Source organism: Panthera onca, chromosome D2 (assembly GCF_046562875.1).
Source record: "Panthera onca isolate mPanOnc1 chromosome D2, mPanOnc1 haplotype 2, whole genome shotgun sequence".
NCBI classification, from domain to species: Eukaryota; Metazoa; Chordata; class Mammalia; order Carnivora; family Felidae; genus Panthera; species Panthera onca.
Genome location: NC_138349.1, coordinates 69666032 through 69692401, shown reverse-complemented (window position 1 = coordinate 69692401; position 26370 = coordinate 69666032). Strand labels below are relative to the sequence as shown.

Genomic DNA, 26370 nt, shown 5'->3' with positions numbered 1-26370 from the left:
AACAATTGTTTATCTAAACAATATTTGATTCCCTTCTCCTTTTTCTATTTTGAAAGAGGAACACTTGACTTTCAATAATACCTGATGAGTTCTGGGGATAAAGACGAGGTGGTTTCGATTAGGGACCTGGTGACTGGGGACACGGAGAGTGTCTAACTTTGGGTGAGCCCTCAGCAACACTAGAGCTGATCCTAACAATTAACAGAGGCTGTTGCAAAGGCAGTAACAATCCATATAATGGCCCTACCCTCATTTGCATCCCTTAGTTCCTGAAACAAAGGGACAAAGGAGGTAAATTTTGTAGATTAAATAAATGCTTGGAAACTCCACTCATCTCTGACTGCGTGGTTTAGAACATTAGTGAACAACAGTAGCCCGTGGGCAGCCCTTCTAGCTTTGTGGTCTGGCCTGAGATTTTGTCCCAGAATAAAAAGTAGGAACCCTGGAAGATCAGGGAGAGACAAGAAGATCAAAGCAGAGGGAGAAGTTTGGGGGTTCTGGGTGACTTTGTATATACGTGATTTTTCTGTACGTTTGTCAATAAAACATTTTCTAAATAAATGAGGCAAGCCAAATCAGTTCTACTGTTACTGCTACGAGTGATGTGGGGTTTTGGGGGGTGTGTTGGACGGGTTTTTTTTTTTTTTTTTTTTTTGAGAGAGAGAGAGAGAGAGAGAGCAGCAGAGGAGCAGAGGGAGAGGGAGAGAGAGAATCTTAAGCAGCATGCCCTGCACAGAGCCTGAGGTGGGGGCTCGATTTCCCAAACATGAGATCGTGACCTGAGCCAAAATCAAGAGTAGGACGCTTAACCGACCGAGCCACCCAGGCGCCCCTAATGACGGTTTAGGTATCAGAGTTCTAAGTTCCTAACAGGTGCGTCTTCAGACACTCGAGCAGGCTCAAAATGGGATTAAGCACCAGCCAGGCTGGGTCTGGTGTATCCTAAATCCATGACGAGTGATAGGAGTCATGATTTCCATGGTAAAATGTCAGTTTTAATATTTGCTGCTGAAGCACACGACTCCGTCTTCCACCGGCCACGTACAATATGGTGCTTGTCTTCAAGTTAAACCCTGAACCAACTATTATCCAGAATCTGTCAAAGGGTGACTCATGCCCACGCCTCTCCCAAAAGCTTCTGTGCTCAGGGATATTTTCCAACGCCTGAGTTCTATTTGTGCTTTACGTTTCAAACACTCCGAAGCAGTATGCTTGGAACGTAAGGACACACGCCCTCGTGGGAACGCTTCCCACAGTGACAGCCACCGCAGGCCAAATCAACGTTACACCTTGAGCTCTTCGATCAGGAGGCAACGTTAGAAAGGGCTCCGTGAAGGCGGATCCTGTTTCTGCAAAACCGGGCAAAGACATCAAACATTCACGTCATCATTTTTAGTGCCTTTTCTCCCCAGTTCAGGCCAAATCCTAATCAGAAACCACCCTCCGAACATCATAGGAGAAAACACTGTCTTGGGAAGGGAAACTCGGGCACTTGGTATGATGACCGCATGCTCTCTTTTTGGGAACCTCCTTGAGATGCCGAATCATAATAAAGTTGCTTGTGGTGTCTTGAAGAATACGGAGAGCAGGAGATCTGGATGTTTCGTGAGATAAAGGTAAGACAAGATTTCACCCAGGTCACATTAGAGGTGTTTTCGCCAGGGGGACCAGAAATATTCAGTCATTGACTGCTCCCCTCAGTAGCTCTCACCCTGGCACATCTATCCTTCGTTGGCCGGCTGAGCCAAAGGGGGCCTTGCCAACGTTTGCCCATGTCTGACCGACAAGGCCGCTGACTGCTGTGTTTCTGGACATTCCCTAACGAAAGAGGTGGTAACGATCTGGGGAGCCATGAGCTGACCTCCCAGACGGGAGTGTGGTCAGCAGAAGAATGGCCCCCAAAGATGTCCACAAGGGGAACGGAAGCTGCAGATGAGATTGAAACCGCTAATCCACGGACCCTGATGTGGGGAGATTACCCTGGACTCTCCAAGGAGGCCCCATATAATAATGAGGTTCCTTAAGTGTGAAAGCAGAGGGGGAGGAGTCAGTGTCAGCAGGATGCCAAGAAAGACCTTGACCGGCCATTGCTGGCTTGAAGGTGGGGGAGAATCGTGAGCCAAGGAATGCAGATGGGCTCCAGAGCTTAGAAGAAGAAAGAAGATGGCTCCCTGGAGCCTCCAGGAAGGAACACAGGCCGGTCATCAGCTTGATCTTAGCCCAGTAAGACCCATTTTCGACTTCCCACTTCCAGGACCGTCAGGTAAGAAAATCTGTATTGTTTTAAGCCCCTAAGTTCGTAGTAATTTGTCAAAGTAGCGAATGGAAACTGCCAGAATGAAGTATCTGTGGGACAGTCAATGGAACTGAATGCAATTTAGAGGACACACGTCTGGTTGGAGATGCACGTCAGGTTCCCCACCCCCACATGCTTCTCTCGCAGGCAGACCGTGTCTCTTCAAGATTCGGTTGTGTTGTCCGGATTGCACAGGGGAGCCTGGTTGGCTCAGGTGGGCAGCCACAGAGGACTCTGGATTCACAAAGCCAAATGTGCTAGCAAGAGCTTCTTGTGTGAAAGGAATCAAGGGACACCCCAGCAGCATGATCCTTCCCTTCCGCACAAATCTTACGTTGTTGTCTCACTCAGACTCACCAAAGCACCTTCACGGGCTGAATGCCATCTTCCCCTCCTGGGGGACTAGAACACGCACGTGCACACACGTGTCCCCGGTATCCTCCCAGCGGGTGGCCGCCCCCAGCAGGCCCAGCTCCCCAAGTGGCAGCATCTCTGTTCCGGGACTGTTGGAAATAATTCATATCGCTTTGCTCTGATCTCATAAAAAATGAAACATAGATGTGCTCTTACCCATAAAAAGCAGAAGCCTCACCCAAAATTAGTAGGGATGACGATGAGAGAGCCATTAGGGGCCACTTGTGAGCTAATCACGTAGGCATCCCGCTGTGAAAGAAATGAGCTTCCCCACGGAACTTCCCAACAAGACCAATCCGAGGCAACATTTACCGGGCACTTCCGGCACACTCGCACGTTACACTCAGAACCCCACCAGCCCACGGGGGTAGGTGCCGTGCTTATCCCCCCTGCAGCTGCTAACGTTTAGACGCAGGAAGTTTAAGCTGCTTAAGGAATCACAACCATGTTCCCTTTATGAAACTTTTCTCCCAGGATACTTGTCATTCTCCCACCTCCTTCAGGTCTTGTAAATATCTCTGGGATATTTGCATCTCGCTGACCAGAAAGAAGATCCGCAGGGACTGTCATTCTAATGACATTCTTTGGTAGAAAAGGCAAGTACGGTTACATCCATAGGTCAGAATTTACTTCGTACCATGTGCTCTGTCCACGTAGCCTGGGAAGACCTATCCTGGATACGGGAGGCAAACTGGGGCTGGGTGAAGAGAAACTTCCAGGTCCCTCGGAGCTGGCTTGAGGCTGCCTGTGGAGGCCAGTGAGGGCAAGCTGGGTTTTAGCACTTCGGGGCACATACAAGTGGTCAGTAATCTAAATGCTCTCTGCACAGCCTTCCAGGGTGCATGAAAAGTCAAAGCCTGGCCTCAGAGGCTCCGTGGGGTATGGAGTGAACAGGCCCATCCTTCACTAGATGACCCTTGAGGCTGAAGGGTGGAAGCAGGAGGACATCTGGCCTCTCAGAATGTTCCTGTCCTCAGGGCCACCTCCCCTGGTGTAAGGGCTGCATCCTGGCGGCACAACGGGAAGGCTGACCACAAGTTCACATACACCACGTGGGCACCTCCCAGCCCTCGGAGACAGGGAACCCTGAGCCCTGCTGGTCTCCACTGCAAAGCCGGTGGGGCCCACGGCACCTTCTAATCCCTTTCATGGCTATTCCAGATCTTGGCCATCTAACCCACATGTGCACATGTGTTCTCATTCAGGATTCAAATAGCCTGGGGGTGGGGGGGCAGGGAAGGCAGTACTTTCACACGTAAGGGAACGGAGGCTCACATCCAGGGACCTCCCCATCATCAGACACTACGTGCTTCTCTGAGCCTAGACCTTGGGCTCCAAGAACAGTGCTCCTGTCGGGGACACACACGGGCCACCAGCACGTGATCCACTACAGACACCTGCGTCTGACGTCAGAGAGCGCCGAAGTCAGACCGTGACCCCAGAATTCTCAAAACCCCATTTTCAATAAGCACTTAATGTTGGTTAGGGAGGATTCCCAAAATGCCTCTGGGCTTTTCCAGCTTCCCAGCACGGAAGCCTGAGGCTTGCCAACCGGCCTGCTTTTCGACGGGGCCGAACTTCCTCCTCCACTGACACTCTTCGGCAGAAAAGGCAAGCGCAGTTGTATCTGTAGGTCAGAATTTATTTCATACCACCTCGTTTATAGCATTTTCAAGGACAGCGTTCTGCTCAACATCATTTACGCTTGAAAAAGAGAGAAGCACAACTTGGTAAGGCACCAGGTTACGACAGTCGGGGAGAAGACTCTGCCTTCATTTTGGCTTGGGTGATAGCTGCGTGGTTTCTCTGAAGTCTGCCAAACACAGAGAACGACATTACAAAAGGTTCGCTTCCACATACGTGGTAAAAAAGAGAGAACACACTTGGGAAGTATACTGTATTTTTAAATCATGACTGGCCTACACCGTGGGAGTTAAGCGAAGGTGGCATCTTCTTAAAGCACGACTCATAAAATCTCCTCTGCAATACCAAGCTGCAAGTTTAACGATGGGTAAGCTTCGAAGTGGATCAACTTTACGTTTACCTCAAGCCGTACTTTTAAAAACGTTTCTGCCCAAGTCACACAAAGAAACAAGAAAGGAGGAAAGCATTAAGTACAATCAATCGTACCTTTACTATTCTATAAAACGCAGCAACATATGAAAAATGGTGGTGTTTAAAGGTCAACCCTCGAGATTTTTTAGCGCTAACGGTACAGGTTGTATCAAGTTGGGTTAGAAATAAAGCGCTGGCGTAAAGCTTTCAGAACCGGGCCACACAGGCGCGTTTCACCAACAGCTTTCAACCAGTGGCCCTCCAAGGCAGAGGGTGCCAGTGGCCTCTCCAGGGGGGCCAAGAGCTGCCCCATATGCTATCACATGCATAAAATTTCTTCCAAGTTTTGTGTTCCGACTTAAAAATTAATTTGCATTGCACTCCATGACATTTGTTTAAATACAAAAACCCCGTTTAGAATGACTCCCCAAATAATTCTACCACCTCTCCCACCTGGTCTGCACAGCAGGGTGGGCGGAGCCCAGCCCGGAAAGCTATTCTCACAGATAGGTGGACCAGGCAGGCAAGACTGCTTTTCGGGAAGTCTGTCTGGAGCATTTTCACAACGAAGTAACGTTATTCCCTCAGGTTAGAACTAAATGCTTCAGGAAACAGCGGATTATCAATTTCCAACGGATGCAAAAATAAATAGCAAACAACCCATGTGTTTTCATTTTCAAACAAGGAAACCCGCTAATTTGATTTGCCAACAGAGGTGAAAGAAACCCCGTCCCAACCTTTGATTTCTTCCATAGAAAAACACAAATTAGTTTCTTTGAATATAAAAAAGACAACGCAAGACCCACGGAAAGAGGAGACGCTTCTCTCCGCTGGCTCTGCAGAGCTTATCCCTAGTTTTTGAGCCGACCTTGGTGAGTCTGTGTCACCCACGGCAGCCGGACGTGATAATTCAACGCGTCAGGCTACCTTTTTTGGCACTTCGGAAGCACTGCCATCACAAAGGAAAACTATTCTTCTGATACGGCACTTGTTTTCTCCAGAGGACTAAGCTCTAAAAATTCTGCCACCTTGAAGAACACAAACGTTTCACAAGCATATGGTTTTCTGGCTGTCCCACAGGAAGGAGGCAGCTTCGCGAGGGGGCTGTGGTCCACCCCCCCACCCCCCACCCCACCGCCCCCCGGCCGGCCGCAGCAGACCAGCCCCACAAGCCCGGTGACACACAGCGCCGGGCCCTGCTGCCAGGTCCCTGAAAAGGCATCTGTGGACTTCACTGGTTGTCGTAACGGGTTTCAAGAGACACCCATTTTAAAACAGGTTTCAAGAGATGTTCACGTTTGGTTTTCAGGTGGCCTCAAAGACGTGCCGAGACGTAGTTAAAATCCCATCTCTGAGTAGGGTATCATCAAAAAGAGAGCTGTTCAAAAAAGTAACAAAAGCAGGAACCTGAGCTTCCCTCATATCTGTTTTTTCGTGGCCGTGCTTTTCCTCATTAACCGTTTAAAAGTCTGAATCAGCAGCAAATATAGCCGTACGTATGTGCGCGTGTGCATGTGTGTGTGTGTGTGTGTGTGCGCATTTTGGCTGACTTAAGGGAAATAAAGGTCATTTTGTCTCCTACAAACATTTGCTGCAGGCCCTTCAAGAATGTTCACTTCCCTGCAGGCGGGACGATTTAAGTGTGGACGTTTAAACACAATTCTGACGGGTGCTCCCTGGCCGGCCTGCGTACGGAACGTCCTTGCATCGAGTAGCCCTTCATCAAGGGAGGGTCGACCACACCATTTCGCCGTTGGTCCTTCTGCGCATCATAACGCGGCCAAGTTGCATCCTTGACACCCACATCCGAGCGGGTCTCTTTCATATCAGATATAAATTAATCCCGAGGTCTCGGAGCTCTCCTTTTCCAGAGTTAGGAACATTGCTCAACTCCCTTCAGAAATATCTTGCATAATTGGCTGGTCCCTAAGCTGAAACAAACAAAAACGTCGAAGGCAAGAAAGAATACATAAACTGAGAGCTCCACCTGTTATACGCATACACACGCATTTCCTATCCAGGTTCTACACAATAAAAGGAGTCACGTCAGCTAATATAGCTTCTAATATCGGCTTCATCTAAAAACTGCCTTTTCCGGGTTTCTTGCCAACATCATACGACACAGCAGTACTTTTTCCACCAGGACTTGGAGAGGTTTTTCATTTTGTCAGGAGTCCTGCTTTTGCGCTTCTTTGGCTGTTGCTGAGTGTCTGAGTACTGGATGCCGGCGACAATGGCCGCGTCAAAGACCTCTTTGAGGTTTTTCTGAGTCAAGGCCGAACACTCGATGTAGGAGGCGGCTTTGATCTCCTCAGCGCACAGCTTAGCTGCCTCTTCAGGCACCGGCTTCTCTTTGCATTTGTCCAGCTCAATGAGGACTTTGACGTCTTCTCTGAGATCCGACTGAGTTCCAACGAGGACGATGGGGGCTTTGGGACAGTGGCATCGGATCTCGGGCACCCACTTCTCACTGACGTTCTGGAAGGATGAGGGGCTCACCACACTGAAGCACAGAAGAAAGATGTCCGTGTTGGTGTAGCAGAGGGGCCTGAGTTTGTCAAACTCATCCTGCAACCAATCAAGGCACCCGAAAGTTATTTTTTAAATCCATTCTCATTAGCAAAAAGACCCCCTTACCAATTTTTTCCTCGGAAAGGGTTATAGCAAGCCCACTGCCAGGGCCTCGGAAAGCAATCCTGCTGCTTCCCTAAGTGGGGCCCACACGCCCAGCCCCATGCAATCTGCCCAAAGTGTTCGGTGTTTTCATCAACACTCATGACCCACTTGCAACTCACCACAGAAAAAGTACTTACATCGGGTGAATTTTAGAAATAAAATTGACTTCATCTAGCCTTCAGCCCAGAGTAACCCAGACTTACTCTCTCAACTGTGGTACTTAGCCACTCTTCCAAAACTTAGACAGCATCCACACTGATCCCCAGGTCTCCAAGCTGACCCCAGTGAGCCCTGGTCTAACACAGCTCCTGTCTTCAAGAATCCAGCCCTGCCCTTAGGGTGCCTGGATGGCTCCGTCGGTTACCCGTCCCACTCGGTTTTGGCTCAGGTCATGATCTCACGGTTTTGGGGATTCAAGCCCCTTGTCGGGCTCTGTGCTTACAGAGTGGAGCCTGCTTGGGATTCTCTCTCTCTCCCTCTCTCTCTGTCCCTCCCCCAGCCGCTGCCTCTGTCTCTCTCAAAATAAATAAAGTTAAAAAAAAAAAAAAAAGAATCCAGGCTTGCCTGTCCCCATGACAGCTGTGAGCGACGCCCGCCTCACCTATCTGTACCTGTACACACTCAGGGCACACACAGTGCAGGGAAGAATTTTAATCAGACACAAGGACAGACCCAGAATTGGAGCTGAGACCTCTCATAGGCCACTCTCACTGGCAAATCACTTACAACACTGGTTAACACATTCTCGTTCTTGCTTGATGTACCTCCTTCTTGCTTTATCTCTTTTTCTCCCTCCTTTCTTCCTTTTCTTACTTCCTTTAGCCTTTTTTTTTTCCCCCTGCAAATACCAGGGGCCTCCACGCACGGTGCTTTGGGAAGATAAAGGACCAGAGAAAGGGTATACCCACCCTACTCTTAAAATATAGAGAATTGGATGGAATAATTCTAATTCATTATAGAAACCAAGCATCATGCTGAATATCTGCAATAGTCACCCACTTCACAGAGATGCATGCTGGACACCGGGCCCCGGGCAGGGCCAGGGGATTCACTGGGAACAGACAGACCTGGCCTCAGCCCTTGCAGAGATGTCTGCCTCCAAATCAGCATTTCTTTATAGTCTCCTGGAGTCCCATATTCAGCTAACTGAAAGCTTTCACTCACCTCTCTCATAGGAAAATATTTACATCATCTCATTCCTATTTAGAATTTCTGGGGCGCCTGAGTGGCTCAGTCAGTTAAGCGTCTGACTTCGGCTCAGGTCATGATCTCATGGTTTGTGGGTTCAAGCCCGGCGTCGGGCTCTGTGCTGACAGTTCAGAGACTGGAGCCTGCCTCGGATTCGTGTCTCCCTCTCTCTCTGACCCTCCCCTGCTCGCACTCTGTCTCTCTCTCTCTCTCTCTCTCTCAGAAATAAACATTAAATTTTTTTTTTTTTTAATTTCTATCAGTGGGGGCCCCTGGCTGCCTCAGGTCGGAAGACATATAGGACTCTCGATCTCAAGGTCGTGAGTTCAAGTCCCCCACTGGGTGTAGCGATCATGAAAAAAATAAATAAATAAACGTTAAAAACAGTAAAAAATAGATAAAATAAAATTTCTGTCGGTGGGCGCCAGCCATCTGCGAGTGGACTATAACACACCACTTCCCAGTGGCAAGAAAAAGTGAAATGTCATCCAGGTTTTCATTACTGACATGCACATTATTCCGTATCTGCAGCCTTTCTGCAGATGTAAAGAAAACCTAGATCTGTTTTTTTTTTTTCTTCATTTGAAGCTCCATATTTCAGTTGTAGGGCAACAACCAACAATATCGAAGCCAGCCGGCTACAATGCTCAGGAATAAATCTGGCATTTCGGAACGTCACTGCCACGTGTCTTCTACAAACGATGGTATAAAAAGAACAACTTAGCTTCCTTAGTGCCAACTTTGTGTGCAGGAATAAACGCAGAAACCCGACCAGGTAGACTACGGCCTCGCTCTGAAGACCTCGTAATAAAACATTCCTTCTGTTCTCGGAGGCCTCAAAGCAAAAGCACAAGACTGAGCCCCACGTAAAGGCAGCTCCCTCAGGCAGCTGCACCTCACTGTGAGAAGGCAGTCACCCTTGGCCGGGGCCTGGAATCTGGGCTTGCATTTCCAATAAAAAGAAAGACAAGCACAGGGGCTGGGCCCTGGGACAGGCCTTTGGAAATCTGGCTCCCCAGACCTCTGGGGAGTCTGGCTAAGGGGCTCTGGGAGCCGAGCAGAAATGAAACCCTCCTCCTCACGGCCTGCCCAGAAACCTTAGATATTTGCTGAAATAAATGCAATGTGCACATGGGGGACGAGGCCAGTGGAACGCACCCCCAAGGAAACGTGTGCTGAGGCCCAGTGACTGGCATGCACCTGCCGGGTCAGAAGACGTACAGAATTCCGTCAGGGGCGGGGCGGGCCGGACAGGCAGCTCAACAGTAACGTTGGTCAAGCTGCAACCTGATTTTTTTTTTTTTTTTTTTTTTTTTTTTGTACCACAGAGATTTTTCTAAGTGCCTCACGGGTCAAAAGTCTGAAGAACTTTCAGCTTCTCCTGGTAATGCCACCGCGAACTACTCCTATTTCAGTGACAGTCCTTTCTCTTCTGCCAAAGGTATGTTTTGCAGAGCCCTCAGTCTCCGATCTATTCTCACTCAAGTAAGACTGTGAGTCCAGTGTTAAGAGCTCCTCGTAAGGCCTTATATGCTCACCTACCTCCCTGACAGGAAGACCCGAAGGCACAAAAAGCGATTTCTAGTTCCTCATGAGCCAAGGAGAGCCACATTCTTGCTCCGAGCTTCCATATGAAACCAGGGTATTTGGGCCCCAGGTTAGGGCTATCTGTGCTCACGCTTCCCTGGGTTGGGACTCAGACGTGACACAAGTCATAAGGCTACTGTGAGGACTGCCTCAAGGGGTGGGGGCAGGGGGGGTTCCACTGGTTGAGTCAACATCAGGGAAATACAGCAGGTGTCAAATCGAGTCCCTTAAAAGGCAGTTTATCAGATCTGGATTAACTAAGGAAGTTGGAAAAGAACTACCACTTGGACCGGCTTTGCTGTGAGTCCAAATAAGTCCCAAATGACACCTGGGGTGTAGGGGAAAAAGGACTTTATCTTACCAACCGTGTAGGTTTCATAAATAGTTTTTGAAGTTAGTTTTCTACACGTCTTTAGATGGTCACCTCCTCCGTTACATAATAAGGTATGCGTTACTAACCAATACGTCATTTAAGAAATACAGTCCAGGGGCGCCTGGGTGGCTCAGTCGGTTGAGCAACCGACTTCGGATCAGGTCATGATCTCACGGTTCGTGGGTTCGAGCCCCGCATCAGGCTCTGTGCTGACAGCCTGGAGCCTGCTTCGAATTCTGTGTCTCCCTCTCTCTGCTCCTCCCCTGCTCATGCTCTGTCTCTCTCTCTCTCTCTCTCTCCTTCAAAAATAAATTAAAAAAAAAAAAGGAAATACAGTCCATCTCAACGAAAACATCACTGGGAGAGCAAGAAAAAAAAAAAACAATTTCCAAATAAACCAAAACGTACCAACTTGCACCAAAATCCTTCTATTTCCCTAGTTAAACAATTTCTTCATGAAAACGTCTCCAAAATTATCCTCGTGCTTCCCCCACTTTCAGACAGACCATACTACGACAAATCAAACCCCACCTCAATAATTCAGGATCGTTTCCACAAAGCGGTCCCGATGAGACTCCTATGCCTCTTCCAAAACTGCTCAGAGGTTTTCCCCCCAGACCCACCTGTCCTGCACCCCGAGCCCACGTTGCCTTCCGCCTTATGGAACTTCACTGGTTTCTTTCCACAAGTTCTCCTCACTGGTCTGTCTTCCCTACAGACTGTAAAGTCTTGTGAGGGGCAGGCCCAGGACCTCAGTTAGCACTTCCCCAAGACCTAGCTCTCCTTTGTCTGTCTCCATGCAAAACCGCAACTCAGCCCTATTATGTGGCAGGCACCATGCAGGCAGAACCCCAACTTAGGAAGCCGTGTCTGCGGCAAGAACCAACATGTAACAGGAGAGCCCCATCAGTGGGCAGGGATGTGCACTGAGCTCCTTGCTCCCAGGCCCCCCCCCAGGGGTCCCCAGTAACTGTGCCTTCTCGGGCCGTTAAGCTGCTCCTTCCTGCTTTAGCAGGGATGCCTATATTTATCGATGTGCTCCTCTGACCTCACCTGGAAGGTCAGAAAATCAGACACGGAGTAGGAAAAATATTCCCGCTTTATGCAAAGCCATACAGCGTTCGCTATAAATACGAGGAGGGCGTCCAGAAAGATGAAACATTGCAACGGCGGTGTTCTTTGCGCTCTCTTTTGCACAGACTACACACGGCGTTTGATTTTCCCTGCTGCAGCTGAAGGGGAAGGATGAGGAGAGAAAGAAGAGGCCGGGCTACCACTCCCGCCACTGTGGCCCCCGCCAAACCAGCGTTGAGCTGGAGACCAGAGCTGCTCAGGCTTGTATCACCTGGAGGTTTGAACTTGCTGTCCCCAGGCTAGGTAAGCAGTTTGGAAGTCCTGGCTGGGACGAGGCACTAGAGAATACTGGAAGGCCAACTTCTTAAACACGGAAGGTCACGTGACGATACCTCAGAAAGTGAAGTGGGCCCTTTTACGGGCCTACAAAGTGCCCCTCAGCATTTGCTCTAACAAAGTACAGGAAGGACTACATGTTTGTTAACTGTCACTTTGACCAACTCAAGAGACAGCACCCTGGGTTCTCACAGGGAACAAGGAGACCTCGGTGACGAGCGCCATGCCAAGGGAGGACGGGTGATGATGAGTCCCTGGAGCTCGTCGGGAAACACCTGAATCCCCATCACTCCCTGGGTGTCCGATCCAAGTGCCTAACCTTCCCACGATTTGGAAAGACTAAGTCCAGGTTCATTCATGACTCTGGTGCGGGACAGCTTTGACCCCTGCATCTGCTTCAGGGAACAAAGGTGGCCCTAGCGAGTCAAACCACGGCTTAGGAAACTCCATCTTTTTCTTATTTATTTATTTATTTATTTATTATTTTTGAGACAGAGAGAGACAGAGCATGAGCAGGGGAGGGTCAGAGAGAGAGGGAGACACAGAATCCAAAGCAAGCTCCAGGCTCTGAAGTGTCAGCACAGAGCCCAACGCGGGGCTCGAACTCACAGACCACGAGACTATGACCTGAGCCGAAGTCCGACGCTTAACGGACAGAGCCACCCCGGTGCCCCAAAACTCCATCTTTCTCTTGAGCAAATTTCTTTAATATGTGGCTGGTTGACTTCTAATGAAATGATTACATCGCCAACTAACTTTGAGAAATGATCACAGAGCATCAGTGATAATTTTTAATAAACACCAGAGAGTAAATAAGGTCAGAAACGCCTGTGAGAAGAGAACTGTTCTTCACCCTGTTGTCCCCGTCCTGCCCACTCGAAGCTGAGCCAAACCCGGTTTTTATCCCCCTCCCCGTCACCCTCTCAGGGGTGGGTCTACTTCGTGAGGCTTTAGAATGACCCCGTTTATGCAAGGAGGGTATTCTGAGGCTTTTCAAAGGCTGGTTCCCTTCCCACCACTGAGCAGCGATGATACACTAACCTGCCCGGCAGTGTCACAGAGCTGGAGTCTCACAGGCCGTCCGTCCACAGAAACCACCGCTTAAAAACAAGATGAAAACAATGATCAGGGGGGGATGTCCTTTAACCCCTTTCAGGAAAAACATCGTTTTAGCTGCAACTACCATTCTCCCTCCAAACCCTTCAGTTATTCTGGGTCCCCTAATGAATTAAAGACTGGTCTAAAACAAGGAGGCCCTTGGGTGGCTCAGTCAGTTAAGCGTCTGACTTCGGCTCAGGTCATGATCTCACAGTTCGTGAGTTAGAGCCCTGCGTCGGGCTCTGTGCTGATGGCTCTGTGCTGATGGCTGGGAGCCTGGAGCCTGTTTCAGATTCTGTGTCTCCCTTTCTCTCTGCCCCTCCCCTGCTCATGCTCTGTCTCTCTCTGTCTCAAAAATAAATAAACATTAAAAAAAAATTTTTTTTAAATAAAAAAAATAAAAATAAAACAAGGAGGCCCCCATGCAGGCACTTTTGTATACAACCCTCTTGGGCTGGCACCTCACTGCACTGCCCGGGATGAGGCCGCAAACCCCTGAGCCATCGGATGGCACCCCAGAAGGGCCTGCACTCTTCTCCCAGCCCGGGAAGATTTATTTGCCCGTCACACTAGTTTCAAAAAACCTAAAAGCAACACTAGGGGGTAAATGGGAACCAACCTTGCCGTTTTAACTCAGTGGGAAGCCTCACAAATAATTCTGTTTTCCCTTGGGATCTGTTCCAAGACTTCATGGTTTATCAGAAAATTGTAGCTTGTTTTGAGAACACGAGCAAACACAGGCTGCCTGCATTGTCCTGTTTATGGAAGCGGGCCCTACTCATCTCACCCTGTCGGCTCAAAGAGAGGATTAAAAAAGAGAAGAAAGCCTGTCCACCTTTCCACTGGGATGGGGACTGGGCAGGGGCCTGCCTCAGGGCACAGCTTGAGGTTTCTATTTGAATTAAGCACCCAAGTTTGTCTCAGTACAACTTTCCCAGTTCTTTTAATGTTTACACTGATCAGCTGGGAGGAGGAAAGGGGGGAAAAAACCCAAAACTGTTTAGGTGGGAAACCCATTAGGTGTGGCACACTTTCATCTAGGGTACCCAACCCCTTGCCATTGGGACTACGAGGTCAAGAAACATTTCTTTTTTTTTTTTTTTTTTTTTCCTTGAAGAGCAAGAGGGAGTGTTTCACACTAGCCTCTGTGGATTTTCACGTTTTTGTGAATTTCAAAAAAAAAAAAAAATCCCCGAAAACCCCTTTATCTTTGTTTCCACCAAACTAAAACCCAGCATACCATACTTAAGAGCTGTAAATAGCTTAGAGATAACTGAAAAGATACTAAGACATCAGAAACACAGCCAATGAGGGAGATGGAAGTAGGGGCAGTGGGGCCAGGGGAGAGGGACTCCGAAGAAATTGGGTTTACTCTCCAGGTTTAATCCGGACCTAAGCCTTTACCAGTGCCGTTTTCACCAAAGCGAGTATTTTCTGGCTCTTTAAAGCGGAGACGCCCATTGTCACGGGAACCGCCAAAAGGAAAGGACCGACTCTCCGGGCCACAGGTAGGGCCACCTGCGCGTCACCTTCCCACTGAAACTCGGCAGCGGCGCCAGCAACGTCGACCTGACGCAACTTTCCTACGCAGCAAACTGACCAGGCAACCTGAACTCGACCTGTCTGATACTCGCTCGTCTGCTACTAAATTGCCCGACCATTTCTTTTCGCGTAGGCTCTGTCCCCCGTACCCCGCCCCCTCCGCCAGGCTCCGGCTTTAGGGTTCCCCATTGCCTCTGGAGGCTCCGCGCTCGCCGGGTCCCCGAGGCTCGGGAAATGCCCTGCGCTCCGCGCCTGGTCGGCTTCCCAGCTGGAGCCCGCCCGGCCCCGCAGCCCCCTCGGTGCCCCCCCCCCCCCGCCCCGCGACCCTCGCGCCGCCCTCCCCGCCCCCCCCCCCACCGCGGCACCGGGGCCATCGGCACCGCAGACCGCGGCCCCGCGCCCCCGTCCCCGCTCACCCGAGAAGTTGTCGAAGGCGGTGGGGATGTACTCGGTGGGGTAGCCGTTGGTGGTGTAGCTCACCACCAGGCTCGTCTTGCCCACGGCGCCGTCGCCGACGAGCACGCACTTGACGCCGCGCCCCTCGGCACCGCCCGCGCGCCCCCGGCCCCCCGGCGCCCCGGGCCCGCGCCCCCCGCGCGCCCCGCGCTCCCGGCGCGGCGGAACGGGCGGCGCCTCGCAACGGCCCGGGAATGCGGGGTCCCCCTGCTGCGGGGGCATCGGTGCGCGCGCTCGGGCGTGCAGGCGCGAGCGAGCAGGGCCCGGCCCGCCCGCCCCTCGGTCCCGGAGCCCTCCGAGAGGGACGAGCTGTCACCGACCGCGGTGGGCGCGTGCCCGGCCCCCGAGAGCGGCGGTTCCAGGCCACACGCTCCCAGACAAAGGCGGCCGGGGTGGGTCGCGGCTCTGGGCTCGGGCGGCGCCACCTGGCTCCGCTCCGCGCGGTCAGAGGACTGCGGGCCGGCCGAGCGCCGTGGAGCCCGAGCGCTCTGTCTCCTCCCGGCTTCCCGGCGACACGACGCGTGGGGGGCGGGAGGGGAGGGGAAAGAGGCGGGTCCGGCCCGGCCGCTCTGTCCCCGCGCCGAGGCCACAGCGCCCCCCGCCTGCGCGCCGGGCCCCTGCACCCGGGCCAGAGGCGGTGCTACGCCGGGCGGGTGAGGAGCGCGGTCGCCGGCTCCGGGCCGAACGGACCCTCGCTGCAGGGGGCGCGGCTGCCGCCCGCTCTGGGGGTGGACCCTGAACACCCACTCCGGGGCGCGTGGCCCGGAGGCGACGGGTAGCGGAAGGCAGCCTCCGCCCACCCCCGGCGGCCGAGACTGACACCACCGCCGGAGTGACCGAAGCGGTTCCGCCTTGTTGCGCCCACGCGGGCGGGGAAGCCTGAGCTTCCTCCGGTTCCCCTGGCTCCCCGCCTCCCCTTCCCGGCCGCAGCCTGTGCCGTGGGGGCCCCTTGCTGGCCACAGTGCTTCACCCAAGGGGGAAATGAAGTGTCTTGGGGACACGCCCGCAGGAGGCTGAATTAAAAGGCAACTTTTTAAAGTCTTCGCTACAGCCCATCGCGTGATTTTTCTTCTAAGATCATTTGTGCTCCAATCGTTTGGGAACAAAATGATGTTAGGTCCAGCGCTATTGCTCGTTGGGCATGCCATGAACCAGCAAAATAATTTGTAGATTCAATTTCTTCTTTTGCGTAAATGTTATTTGGAAACATTAATATAATGGGGGGCGGGGAGTCCCATTTGTCTCTGACTTCTTCCTCCTACGTTTAGTCAACAGTCCACGCAGAAAACAGGGAAGCCCGGTTCTAGTCTGGACGCAAAGGCTTCTCGGGGTTTACAGGTGGTTTAAAAAGCGTCACATACTATTCACATAAATACTGGCGCTACAACAGCGACAACAACAATAACAATAACAGCAGGAGCTAATAAATATTGAGCCTTTATGTGCCAGACACTGTTGGAAGCACTCTGCCTGAACTCATTTGTTTAATCTTCACGTGACTTATACCCATTCTACAGATGAGAAAATCTCAGGCTCAGAGATATTTTAGAAATGCCCAGGTTCCACAAGCTGTAAAGTGGCAGCGACAAGATCCAAACCCAAATAGTCTAGCTCCAGAGCCTAAGCTCTTGGTTTTTCCAAGTTCTTACTTACATCCCAGTTAGTTAACATCCGGTGTAATATTAGTTTCAGATGTACAATATAGTGATTCAATGATCCTACACATTTCAGTGCTGAGACTATGCAGCTATGGGGCCATGGGGAGATTCTATTCAAGGGACACAAAGCTTCAGTTACACAAGATAAGTAAGTTCTGGAGATCTAATGTGCAGCAATGGGACTATAGTTAACAACATTGTATCGTCCTACTTGAAATTTGCTAAGAGGGCAGATCTTAAATTTCTCACCACCCACACACAAAGGTAACTCTGTGAGGTGATGGGTAATGTTAATTGCCTTGACTGGGGTGAGTATTTCACTGCGTATATAGGTATTAAATTATCAAATTGTATACCTTAAATGTGCGCAATTTTTAATTGTCAACTATACTGGAGGAAAAGGATATGCTGGTAAAAGAAGGTTGAAAAATAGTATTATGGAGCGGTGTGTCAGGCAGCTTATTAAAATGTTTTCTTGCGGGTTTTTCTTGATGTTTATGGTATTTGTTGGCCTTTTAAGTTTTATAGCTTGTTGTGATGCATTTCTCATTTTAAATGAATATTTTTTTAATGTTTATTTATTTTTGAGGGGGAGAGAGAGACAGACCGTGAGTGGGGGAGGGGGAGAGAGAGGGGGAGACAGAATCTGAAGCAGGTTCCAGGCTCTCCATGCTTTCAGCACAGAGCCCGATGCGGGGCTCGAACTCATGAACTGTGAGATCATGACCTGAGCCCAAGTCGGACGCTTAACCGACTGAGACACCCAGGTGCCCCTGAATATTTATTTTTGTACCTAATCGTCTAATTGATATTTTTCTCTTAAAGAAGGCCCCCAAATTTGATAAGCTTTTAGGCTGTACAAAATTTTGCTTTACCCCCTACATCTGGCCACATGTTAATTTTTGTATCCTATAACCTTTGACTCCTGCTTTACTCCCTTTTTAAAAAGTTTTGTTCAAGAGACTGTAAAAAACTGAGAACAAACTGAGGGTTGATGGGGGTAGGAGGGAGGGGAAAGTGGGTGGTGGGCATTGAGGAGGGCACCTGTTGGGATGAGCACTGGGTGTTGTATGGAAACCAATTTGACAGTAAATTTCATATATTAAAAAATAAAATAAATAAAATAAATAAATAATTAAAAAAAAGTTTTGTTCAATTTATTTAAACTGAAAAAAAAATTCACCCATTTCTCCCACCCCCACCACCTCCCACCTCTTGCAACCACCAATTTCCTCTCTGTATCTGTGAGCTTATTTGGTTTTTGTTTGGTTGATTTGGTTGGTTGGTTGGTTGGTTGGTTGGTTGGTTTCGATTTCACATATGAGATCATACAATATTTGTCTTACTCCATTTGACTTATTTCACTTAGCAAAATGCTCTCAAAGCCCACCCGTGTTTTCACAGATGGCAAGATTTCATTCTTTTTTTTTGTGGCTGAATAATATTCCACTGTGCGTGTATATATAATACACTTTCTTTATCCATTCATCCATTGAAGGACACCTAAGTTGTTTCCATGTCTCCATTAAAAATAATGTTGCAACAAACTGAGGGTTGATGGAGGGGGTGGGTGGGAGGGAGCGGAGGGTGGGTGATGGGCATTGAGGAGGGCACCTGTTGGGATGAGCACTGGGTGTTGTATGGAAACCACTTTGACAACAAATTCCATATTTAAAATAATAATAATGTTGTGATGCCTAGGGAGGTGCAGATACCTTTTTGAACTAATGTTTTCACTTTCCTTGGATAAATTCTCAGAGGTAAGATTGCTGGATCATAGGGTGGTTCTATTTTTAATTTTTTGGAGAAACTCCATGCTGTCTCCATAAAGACTGCACCAATTTACGTTCCCACCAAGCAATATACCCAGGGTTCCCTTTTCTCCAAATCCTTAGCAACACTCGTTCTTTCGCGTCTTTTCCATTACAGCTATTCTAACAGGTGTGAAGCGGTATCTCATGGTGGTTTTGATTTGCATTTCCCTGATGATTAATGCCAGTAAGCATCTTATCACGTACCTGTTGGCCATCCATATGTTTGCGGGAATATGTCTGTTTAGATCTCCTGCCCATTTTTTCATCGGATTGTTTGAGAGTTTTTTTGCTGTTGAGTTTCTATGCGTTGTTTATATATTTCGGGTATTAGCCCCTTATCGCACAGATGACTCACAACTACTTTCTCTCCTTCAATAAATTACTTTTTCATTTGGTTGATGGTTTTCTTTGCTGTGTGGAACCTTTTTAGTTGCACTCCTTTTTTTATGCTGTCCCCTACTAGGTTGAATATTGTCACATCCCCACTCATTTCGCCCCCTCTTTCTCGATTCAGCTTAATAAACTGCAGCCTTATCACAAATACCCAGGACGACTTCTCCCCCTATTTATAAGAATCTGATGCTGGTGACTCAGGACAGCAGGCTCCACGCTTCACGGTGTGGTATGTCATTCCAGATGAAAAGTGGAGAAGCGGCCTGGAGCACCAGAAAGCCAACTGAGGTCAGGCCCTGCCCTCCAAGTATGTGGGTCCAAACCGAATGATACTTTTTAAATGTATTTTCTGTCTGTTTCCTCTCGCAAGGACTTTATTTTGTTTATCCCTACACCCCACACTCAGAATCACGTGGGGCAAATAATAGACTACTATTTCTATTACTTCGGTTACACAATCAAATCTGTGTCTTGAAGCAATGACTAGGAAAGACCATGTCTTTGCTCTCTTTTAAGAATGCATTACCCCTCCTGTATCCCAATTTGACTTCACCATGACCGCACAATTGATTCAATGTCTCCACTGGGTCTTGAGGGTAGGAAATATGGGAAATGCTGGCAATTGCCTGGGCACAGAATTTCCACTCTTTTTTTTTTTAATGTTTTTATTTTATTCTTGAGAGACAGCATAAGTGGGTGGGGGAGGGGCAGAGAGAGGGGGGCAGAGGATCTGAAGTAGGCTTTGCATGGACAACAGAGACCCTGATGTGGGGCTCAAACTCATGAACCGTGAGATCATGACCTGAGCTGAAGTCGGCCGCTCAACCAACTGGGCCGCTCAGATGCCCCACAGGATTTCCATTCTTAAGATGTCATCTCTGGGGCACCTGGGTGGCTTAGTCACTTGGGCGTCCGACTTCCGCTCGGGTCATGATCTCGCGGTTTGCGAGGTCGAGCCACGTCTGGCTCTGTGCTGACAGCTCAGAGCCTAGAGCCTGGTTCGGATTCTGTGTCTCCCTCTCTCTCTTCCCCTCCCCTGCTCATGCTCTGTCTCTCTCTGTCTCAAAAATAAATAAAACATTAAAAAAAAAAATCTCATCCCTGTTTGGCCCTCCAGCTCGGGTGTGAACATCTTCCACCCCACCCCAAACCCTTCTTCCCACTCTTCCAGAGTCCCACCATTGCCCGACACACCCAGGCCAGGAGCTTGCACCCCTTTCCCCCTTTTTTCCTCTGACTTATCCCTGTTTATGACACAGGTCTCAGCTGAAACGTCACTTCCTCTAGGAAGTGTTCCCTGACCCCCTGACATTGACGTACCTGTGCTTTGCTTCACCAAACTCTTGAACTCCAACACATTTTCTAGTATTTTTTCCCAAAAAGTTCTTCTACCTGTTCCACTAGCAAAGATTATAACATTTTGAAATCTACTAATTATCGTGAATTTATAACTTGTTTACCAATATAGTAAACAGCCGTCCTAAGGGAATCTTCACCGTGTATCTTTCACTTTTCTATCTTTTCACATATTCAAGAAGTAAGCTACCATAATTTTTTAATTAATGTATCTCTTGCCAGGATCCATCATCAGTTTCAATACAAAGGTGTTTTTTCTGCTATTTATATAATATTTCACCATTTACCCACCTCTAATAAATAAATGACAGCAGATAACCAAATCAGAAGTGCAGCGTTTCTGGATCTGTCATGCTAACAGGGCACATAGCTATGTGTGTTTACTCTTGTTTGTTTGTTTTTAATTATTTATTTTGAGGGGGGAGAGCGCAAGTAAGGGAGGGGCAGAGAGAGAGGGAAAGAGGATCCAAAGCAGGCTCTGCACTGACGGGCTGACAGCAGTGAGCCCAATGTGGGGCTCGAACTCACGTACCGCAAGATCACGACCTGAGCTGAAGTCGGACGCTCCACTGACTGAGCCACCCAGGCTCCCTTCCGTGTGTTTATTCTTTCTTCAAGCCTTAACTCTTTGCCTTGGACAAACTAACCTCGTATCTTTTCTTCAGCAGTGCCTTAATTTTAAAATGGCCTATAAGAGTCCACCAGTTAGAAAATTACTTCTCGTAAACTGAAGATTCTGAGTTGTGTTGTCTGTCGCCAACAGGACACTGCTGCTTCCCCTTGAGGCTGGGACTGCGTTTCTCAGAACATCCTTCTCCGCGCAGTTGCAGGCTCAAGATGTCCAATAAAAGGAGCTCCCCGGGGATTTGGAAGGTGGCAGGGTAGTAGGAGAGGGTCGTATGGCCAAGCATGATGGCAGACACACACAGAGGGGCCCGGCACGCCTGCACTCTCCTCCCGCTCTGTGCCCACCTCCCCATGCTTACAGCAGCCCCGAGCCCACCCCCTGTCACTGCCCCCCCCCAGAGGCTAGAGCTCCCACACTCACTTCTCAAGCTCCCCTTTCATGGCCACATCTGCATGGCTACTGGGTTTTCTCTCAAGCTCTACACCAGTTAGAAGCTCTCTAGTAACTCCCAAATTCATGAAATCTCCTCTTCTTAGCCTCTGTACCCTGCAGTGGCTGTTTTCCTAACTGAGCCCTGGCCATACCCTTAGTCTCTCTTTTCCCACTGGGTATGCCATCATAGGGGAAAAAAACTGACAAGGAAAATAATCTTGGCATTTCCCACTGGAAAAGGAGGGGGGAATCATATAAACGGCATCAAACCATCAGCTGGTCCACAAGTAGGTCCTTGTCCATAATCACAGACCCCTTAACTCTTCCATCAGCTAGTATTATGGTAAGGGGTCACGGACGTGTTTCAACATGTTGGTTTAGGTGCCCCTGTTTCCAGATGTCCTTTTGTCACTTGCCATCACCCTGTTGGTAACTAGAAAGAATAAATTAAGGGCTCCCATCGGCAGGATGAAATTTTCAGATGTGAAAATCAATCGTTAACTTTGATTGTAAGAAATATATCTGAGGGGCGCCTGGATGGCTCAGTCAGTTGAGCGACCGACTTCGGCTCAGGTCATGATCTCACAGCTTGTGAGTTCAAGCCCCGCGTCGGGCTCTGTGCTGACAGCTCAGAACCTGGAGCCTGCTTCGGATGCTGTGTCTCCTCTCTCTGCCCCTTCCCCACTCATGCTCTGTCTCTCTCTGTCTTAGAAATAAATAAAAACATTAAAAAAAAAAAAAAAAGAAATATATATGAAAATAAAATGTATTGTTTCTACTGATCAGATATTAGCTAGGCTGTATAGCAGTGATAATAAACTCAAAATCTTAATGTCTAGAAACTTAGGAGCTATTTTGGGGTCATGCAAAGTCCGCTGCAGACCTAGTGGTTCTCCAAGGCAGCTCCCTTCCAAATGGTGACTCAGGGATCCGATCTGCTTGTGTCTTGTAACTATGCCACCTGGGACACATGGTTTCCAGGAAAGAGAAAACGGCAGGTCACATGCCAACTATTAAATGCTTCCTCTCAGATATGACTTCAGCCTACAGCTCTGCGTGCACCATGCATTTCTGTGCATGTACCCATGCATGCGACAGCAATTTTGTATGGGTTCAAAACAGGAAATAATCTAAGTGTCAAAATGGTAAAGTGGGTAAGTTCATTTTGGAATTTATGTTGTACTCTTTCAGTCCAGAAAATGAATGACCTGCAGATAAATACAGCACTAACGAATCTCACTCACATAATGCGGAGTGTAAGAAGCCAGGTACAAAAAAGTGTGAACGATCTGATTTGATATATATAAAGTTTAGACAGGAGAAAAACTAAACAGCATTAGAAGTCAGAGTAATCGAGGATAATTGTTACATTTGGAAAGGAGAGGGGGCCATAGGGGGCTTCTGATGTTCAGATACAGTTCCGAGTGGTGGTTACATAGGTGTTTGCTTTATAGTAATTAATTATTACACTATATACTTGTTTTATTCACTTTTATGAATTTCATTATATGAATGCATTCACTTTTATGAATTTCATTATAGTCATTATAAATGATTAAAAATATTCAAACTTAAAAATTGTATTAAATAGGACTGATGGGTGTTTGCATTTAAAGAACTATTTGCTTTAGCCCTAGCACAGTGCTAACACGCATTGTACACCTTTTGAACTAGATAACAGACTCTTAAAGTGAAATTTAAACAGTTTTTTAAAGTTTATTTATTTTTAAGAGAGAGAGAGAATGTGAGCTGGGGAGGGGCAGAGAGAGAGGGGGACACAGAATCCGAAGCAGGCTCCAGGCTCTGAGCTGTCAGCACAGAGCCTGACGCGGGGCTCGAACTCACCGTGAGATCATGCCCGGAGCCGAAGTCGGACGCTTAACAGACTGAGCCACCCAGGCGCCCCTTAAAGTGAAATTTAAATGTGGTTTGATTGCCCCAAATCCTATCTACACAAAACTTTCCCACATATCATGAAGTCCTGCTGTACGTAATTTACATCTCTAATAGTTATTTTTAATATGTGCGTCATCTTCCAACAAGTGCTGTTTATAGGTGTTTTAAAATTTTTAACAAACTAAACTGGTCCTGCAGGATTATTGCAAAAGACGGGAATTGGCAATTTACAGACATAAGTTCCTGGAGGAAAATGAGAGCACCAGGGAGGGCCCTCGGAGGGATGGCAGGCAACTTGGCACTGAGAACTCGCTGGAGAGGAAAGGCCGGAATCACCGCCAATGTCAAAAACAGACGCTGTGCAAGGCAGGCTGAGCCACACTGCGGGCACCTGTCCCCCTACTCGGTCTTGGTTTATTTTCCTCCTTAAAATCCCCACTCTGGGTCTTCCCAGCTGTTGCAACTCTGCCATTGGTGGGAAACACCAAGTCCGCACCCTAAGACCTGTTGCAACATTCTGGATTTGCCCTCCCAGCTGTTCTGACCTTTTTGATAGAAAAGCCTCCTTCCCAGACGTTTGCAGCAACTGATATGCTTCCAACTTCCCTCCCCAAACACACATCACAGAACCTCCCCAGGCCAAACATTTCCCAGCTGTCCAAATCCTTACACATGATAAGAACTCCTCAGAAACCACTCTTAGCTATTGCAAAACCTTGACCTCCTCTCATTTTTCAGCCACCCTGAAGATAAGAACTACCATGCAATCATTTCCCAACAAGTGTAATCACCCAAGCTGGCAATTCTGAAATAACAGGACAGTCCTGCTCCCTGCCAGAAACTGCAACCATCTCTCTTTTCGAGATCATCCCCGCCGAGGGCCAGGAAGCACCCCCAATCCTACAATAGGGAAGAGAAGGGAATTTTCCTCTTTTCCAATAGTTGTCAGAATCCATTGCTGGGTTTGCACTGACAGTGTAACACACAGAATGAGTGTGTGCACGTCCAGATGCTTTACAAACCTGCCTCAGTTCGTCTTTGAGAAGAAATTGTGTAGCAGGAGGCCCGTTTTTTCTGTCATATATATCCAAAAAAGAGTGGGTCAGAAGGTGAATACTGTGTCTGCACATTGGAATTGTGCCATGAATTTTATTTGGAAGGTAAAGGAGTGTGGATGTTAGCTACCTTATTGGATGGAAGGATCCAACTCATGAACTTGATATGAATCAGCAATCATGAATCAGTTGGTTAAGTGTCTGACTTCGGCTCTGGTCATGTTCTCACGGTTCCTGGGGCCCACGTTGGCTCTATGCTGACAACTCCGAGCCTGGAACCTGTTTCGGAGTCTGTGTCTCCCTCTCCGTCTCTGTCCCTCCCCCGCTTGTGCTCTCTCTTTCTCTCTCTCTAGTAAATAAACATAAAAAAAATTTTTTTTAAGAATAATAAAATTAACAAAAAGTAGAATATATACACATCATGCCCTGTTGAAATGTTTTCATATGTGCATATTGCAAATTTAAAATCATTTTTACCTATGCATTAAAGTAATTCCAGAGACACTGATTGTGGCCCTTTGTTAACATAAGGACTTGTTAAGGACCAAATATTTTGTTTACAATTTTTCCTGTTGTTCTAAAATTTTGTTACTTCAGGTGGCTCTCTAATCAATCACAATTGGAAATCAATGAAAATATTTTACAGAGTTATCCCAGTCTGGAGAGCCCTTTCTATTGCCTTTACCTACCTGACAAAATCTTAGGCATCTTTGTAGGTCCAGCTGGAGCCAATGGCCAATTTGCTATCGTTCTGTCCTCTGTGCTCACCACCTTGGGAAGTGCGCTTCTTGGTATGCTCACCCCTCACAGATGGGCTCTGCAGACATGGAGGGTAAAGAAAGGTTCACAGTTTCACTAGGGAGGCTTCCAAAGCTGGGAGGGTGGGGGTAAGGGGGAGGGGCTCTGTGCCAATGGCCCCCTGGTATTGCGGCCACCATGGGCTTCTGGAAATGACTCCTAGAGCTGTATACCTCCCAGCGTGGCAGGGAACCAGATTTGGGCACCACTGGGTGAGAAATACTTCTGGGCCATTCCTCCCTAGGAACATAGAACGAGTCTTATTATCATTGGGATCTAGTTTCTGTAGAATTTGAAACCCTGCCCTTTGGGACTCGAGGGTGCAGAGCGAATTCCTACCACACATTCTAAGAGAGCGCCTTCAAATTCCTGAATCTGAAATAACCCAGAAGATGAATACGAGCAGCAGGCAAGATTTTTGTTGATTAAAAATATTAGTTTCCTTTTCCTTGAATCCTTCTAACAGTAGCCCTGAGATTTTGAAAGCACGTGGAATAAAATGAAATGAAATGAAATGAAATCATGAAATGAAATGAAGTGCAGAGAAAGGCTACCAGACAAGACTGAAAAACAGCCAACCAAAATACGTGGCTTCGCTTGGCTCCAGCGAAGGACATGACGTCAATCAACGTGATTTGGCTCACCTCGGCCCATATCTGTTGAACGCGTCTATGTGTCAGGGGGTATATTTAAGGTCTAAAAGAACAGAGATCAACCTAGTGAAACAGGAGCTTCCAAATCATACATATTTAATATAAATACAAACCTTACCTTATCTTAGGAGGGAACTTCAAAACCCACACCCACTAGATTTAGATTAATTCAAAGGGAACTTTCTCGAGCCACCACGGGTGTACCCTTTCTTCCCAGGCAGTGGGACTTTCCTCTCTACAGAAGGGACATTGTGTGGGAGGAATGTCATTAAATTCACTCACTTAGGACATATTGATTAAGCTGCATGTGAGGCCTATGGTACTGAGGATATGTCAATCAGCACAACAGACAGGTAAGTGAATTACATATCATGGTAGAGGATGAAAAGCACCATAGAGGAGAGCAAGCAGGGAAAGAGAAGGGGGATGAAGTATGTTTGTTTTTTTTTTTAATGTTTTATTTTATATTTGAGAGAGACAGAAAGACAGAGAGCGAGCAGGGGAGGTGCAGAGAGAGAGGGAGACACAGAATCCGAAGCAGGCTCCAGGCTCCGAGCCGTCAGCACAAAGCCCAACTCGGGGGTCGAACTCA

At 48.3% G+C, this 26370-nt stretch overlaps 1 protein-coding gene across 1 annotated transcript; it reads right to left on the bottom strand.

Moving 5' to 3' along the window:
* Positions 1–661: 661 nt before the first annotated feature.
* Positions 662–15863, bottom strand: RHOU (ras homolog family member U). The gene is made up of 3 exons (XM_060642766.3): positions 15056–15863; positions 13041–13099; positions 662–7333 (listed from the first exon to the last, which is right to left on the bottom strand). The coding sequence occupies exons 1-3, from the start codon at positions 15315–15317 to the stop codon at positions 6878–6880; spliced, it is 777 nt and encodes a 258-aa protein (XP_060498749.1). The 5' UTR covers positions 15318–15863; the 3' UTR covers positions 662–6877.
* Between the last annotated feature and the right edge of the window lie 10507 nt (positions 15864–26370).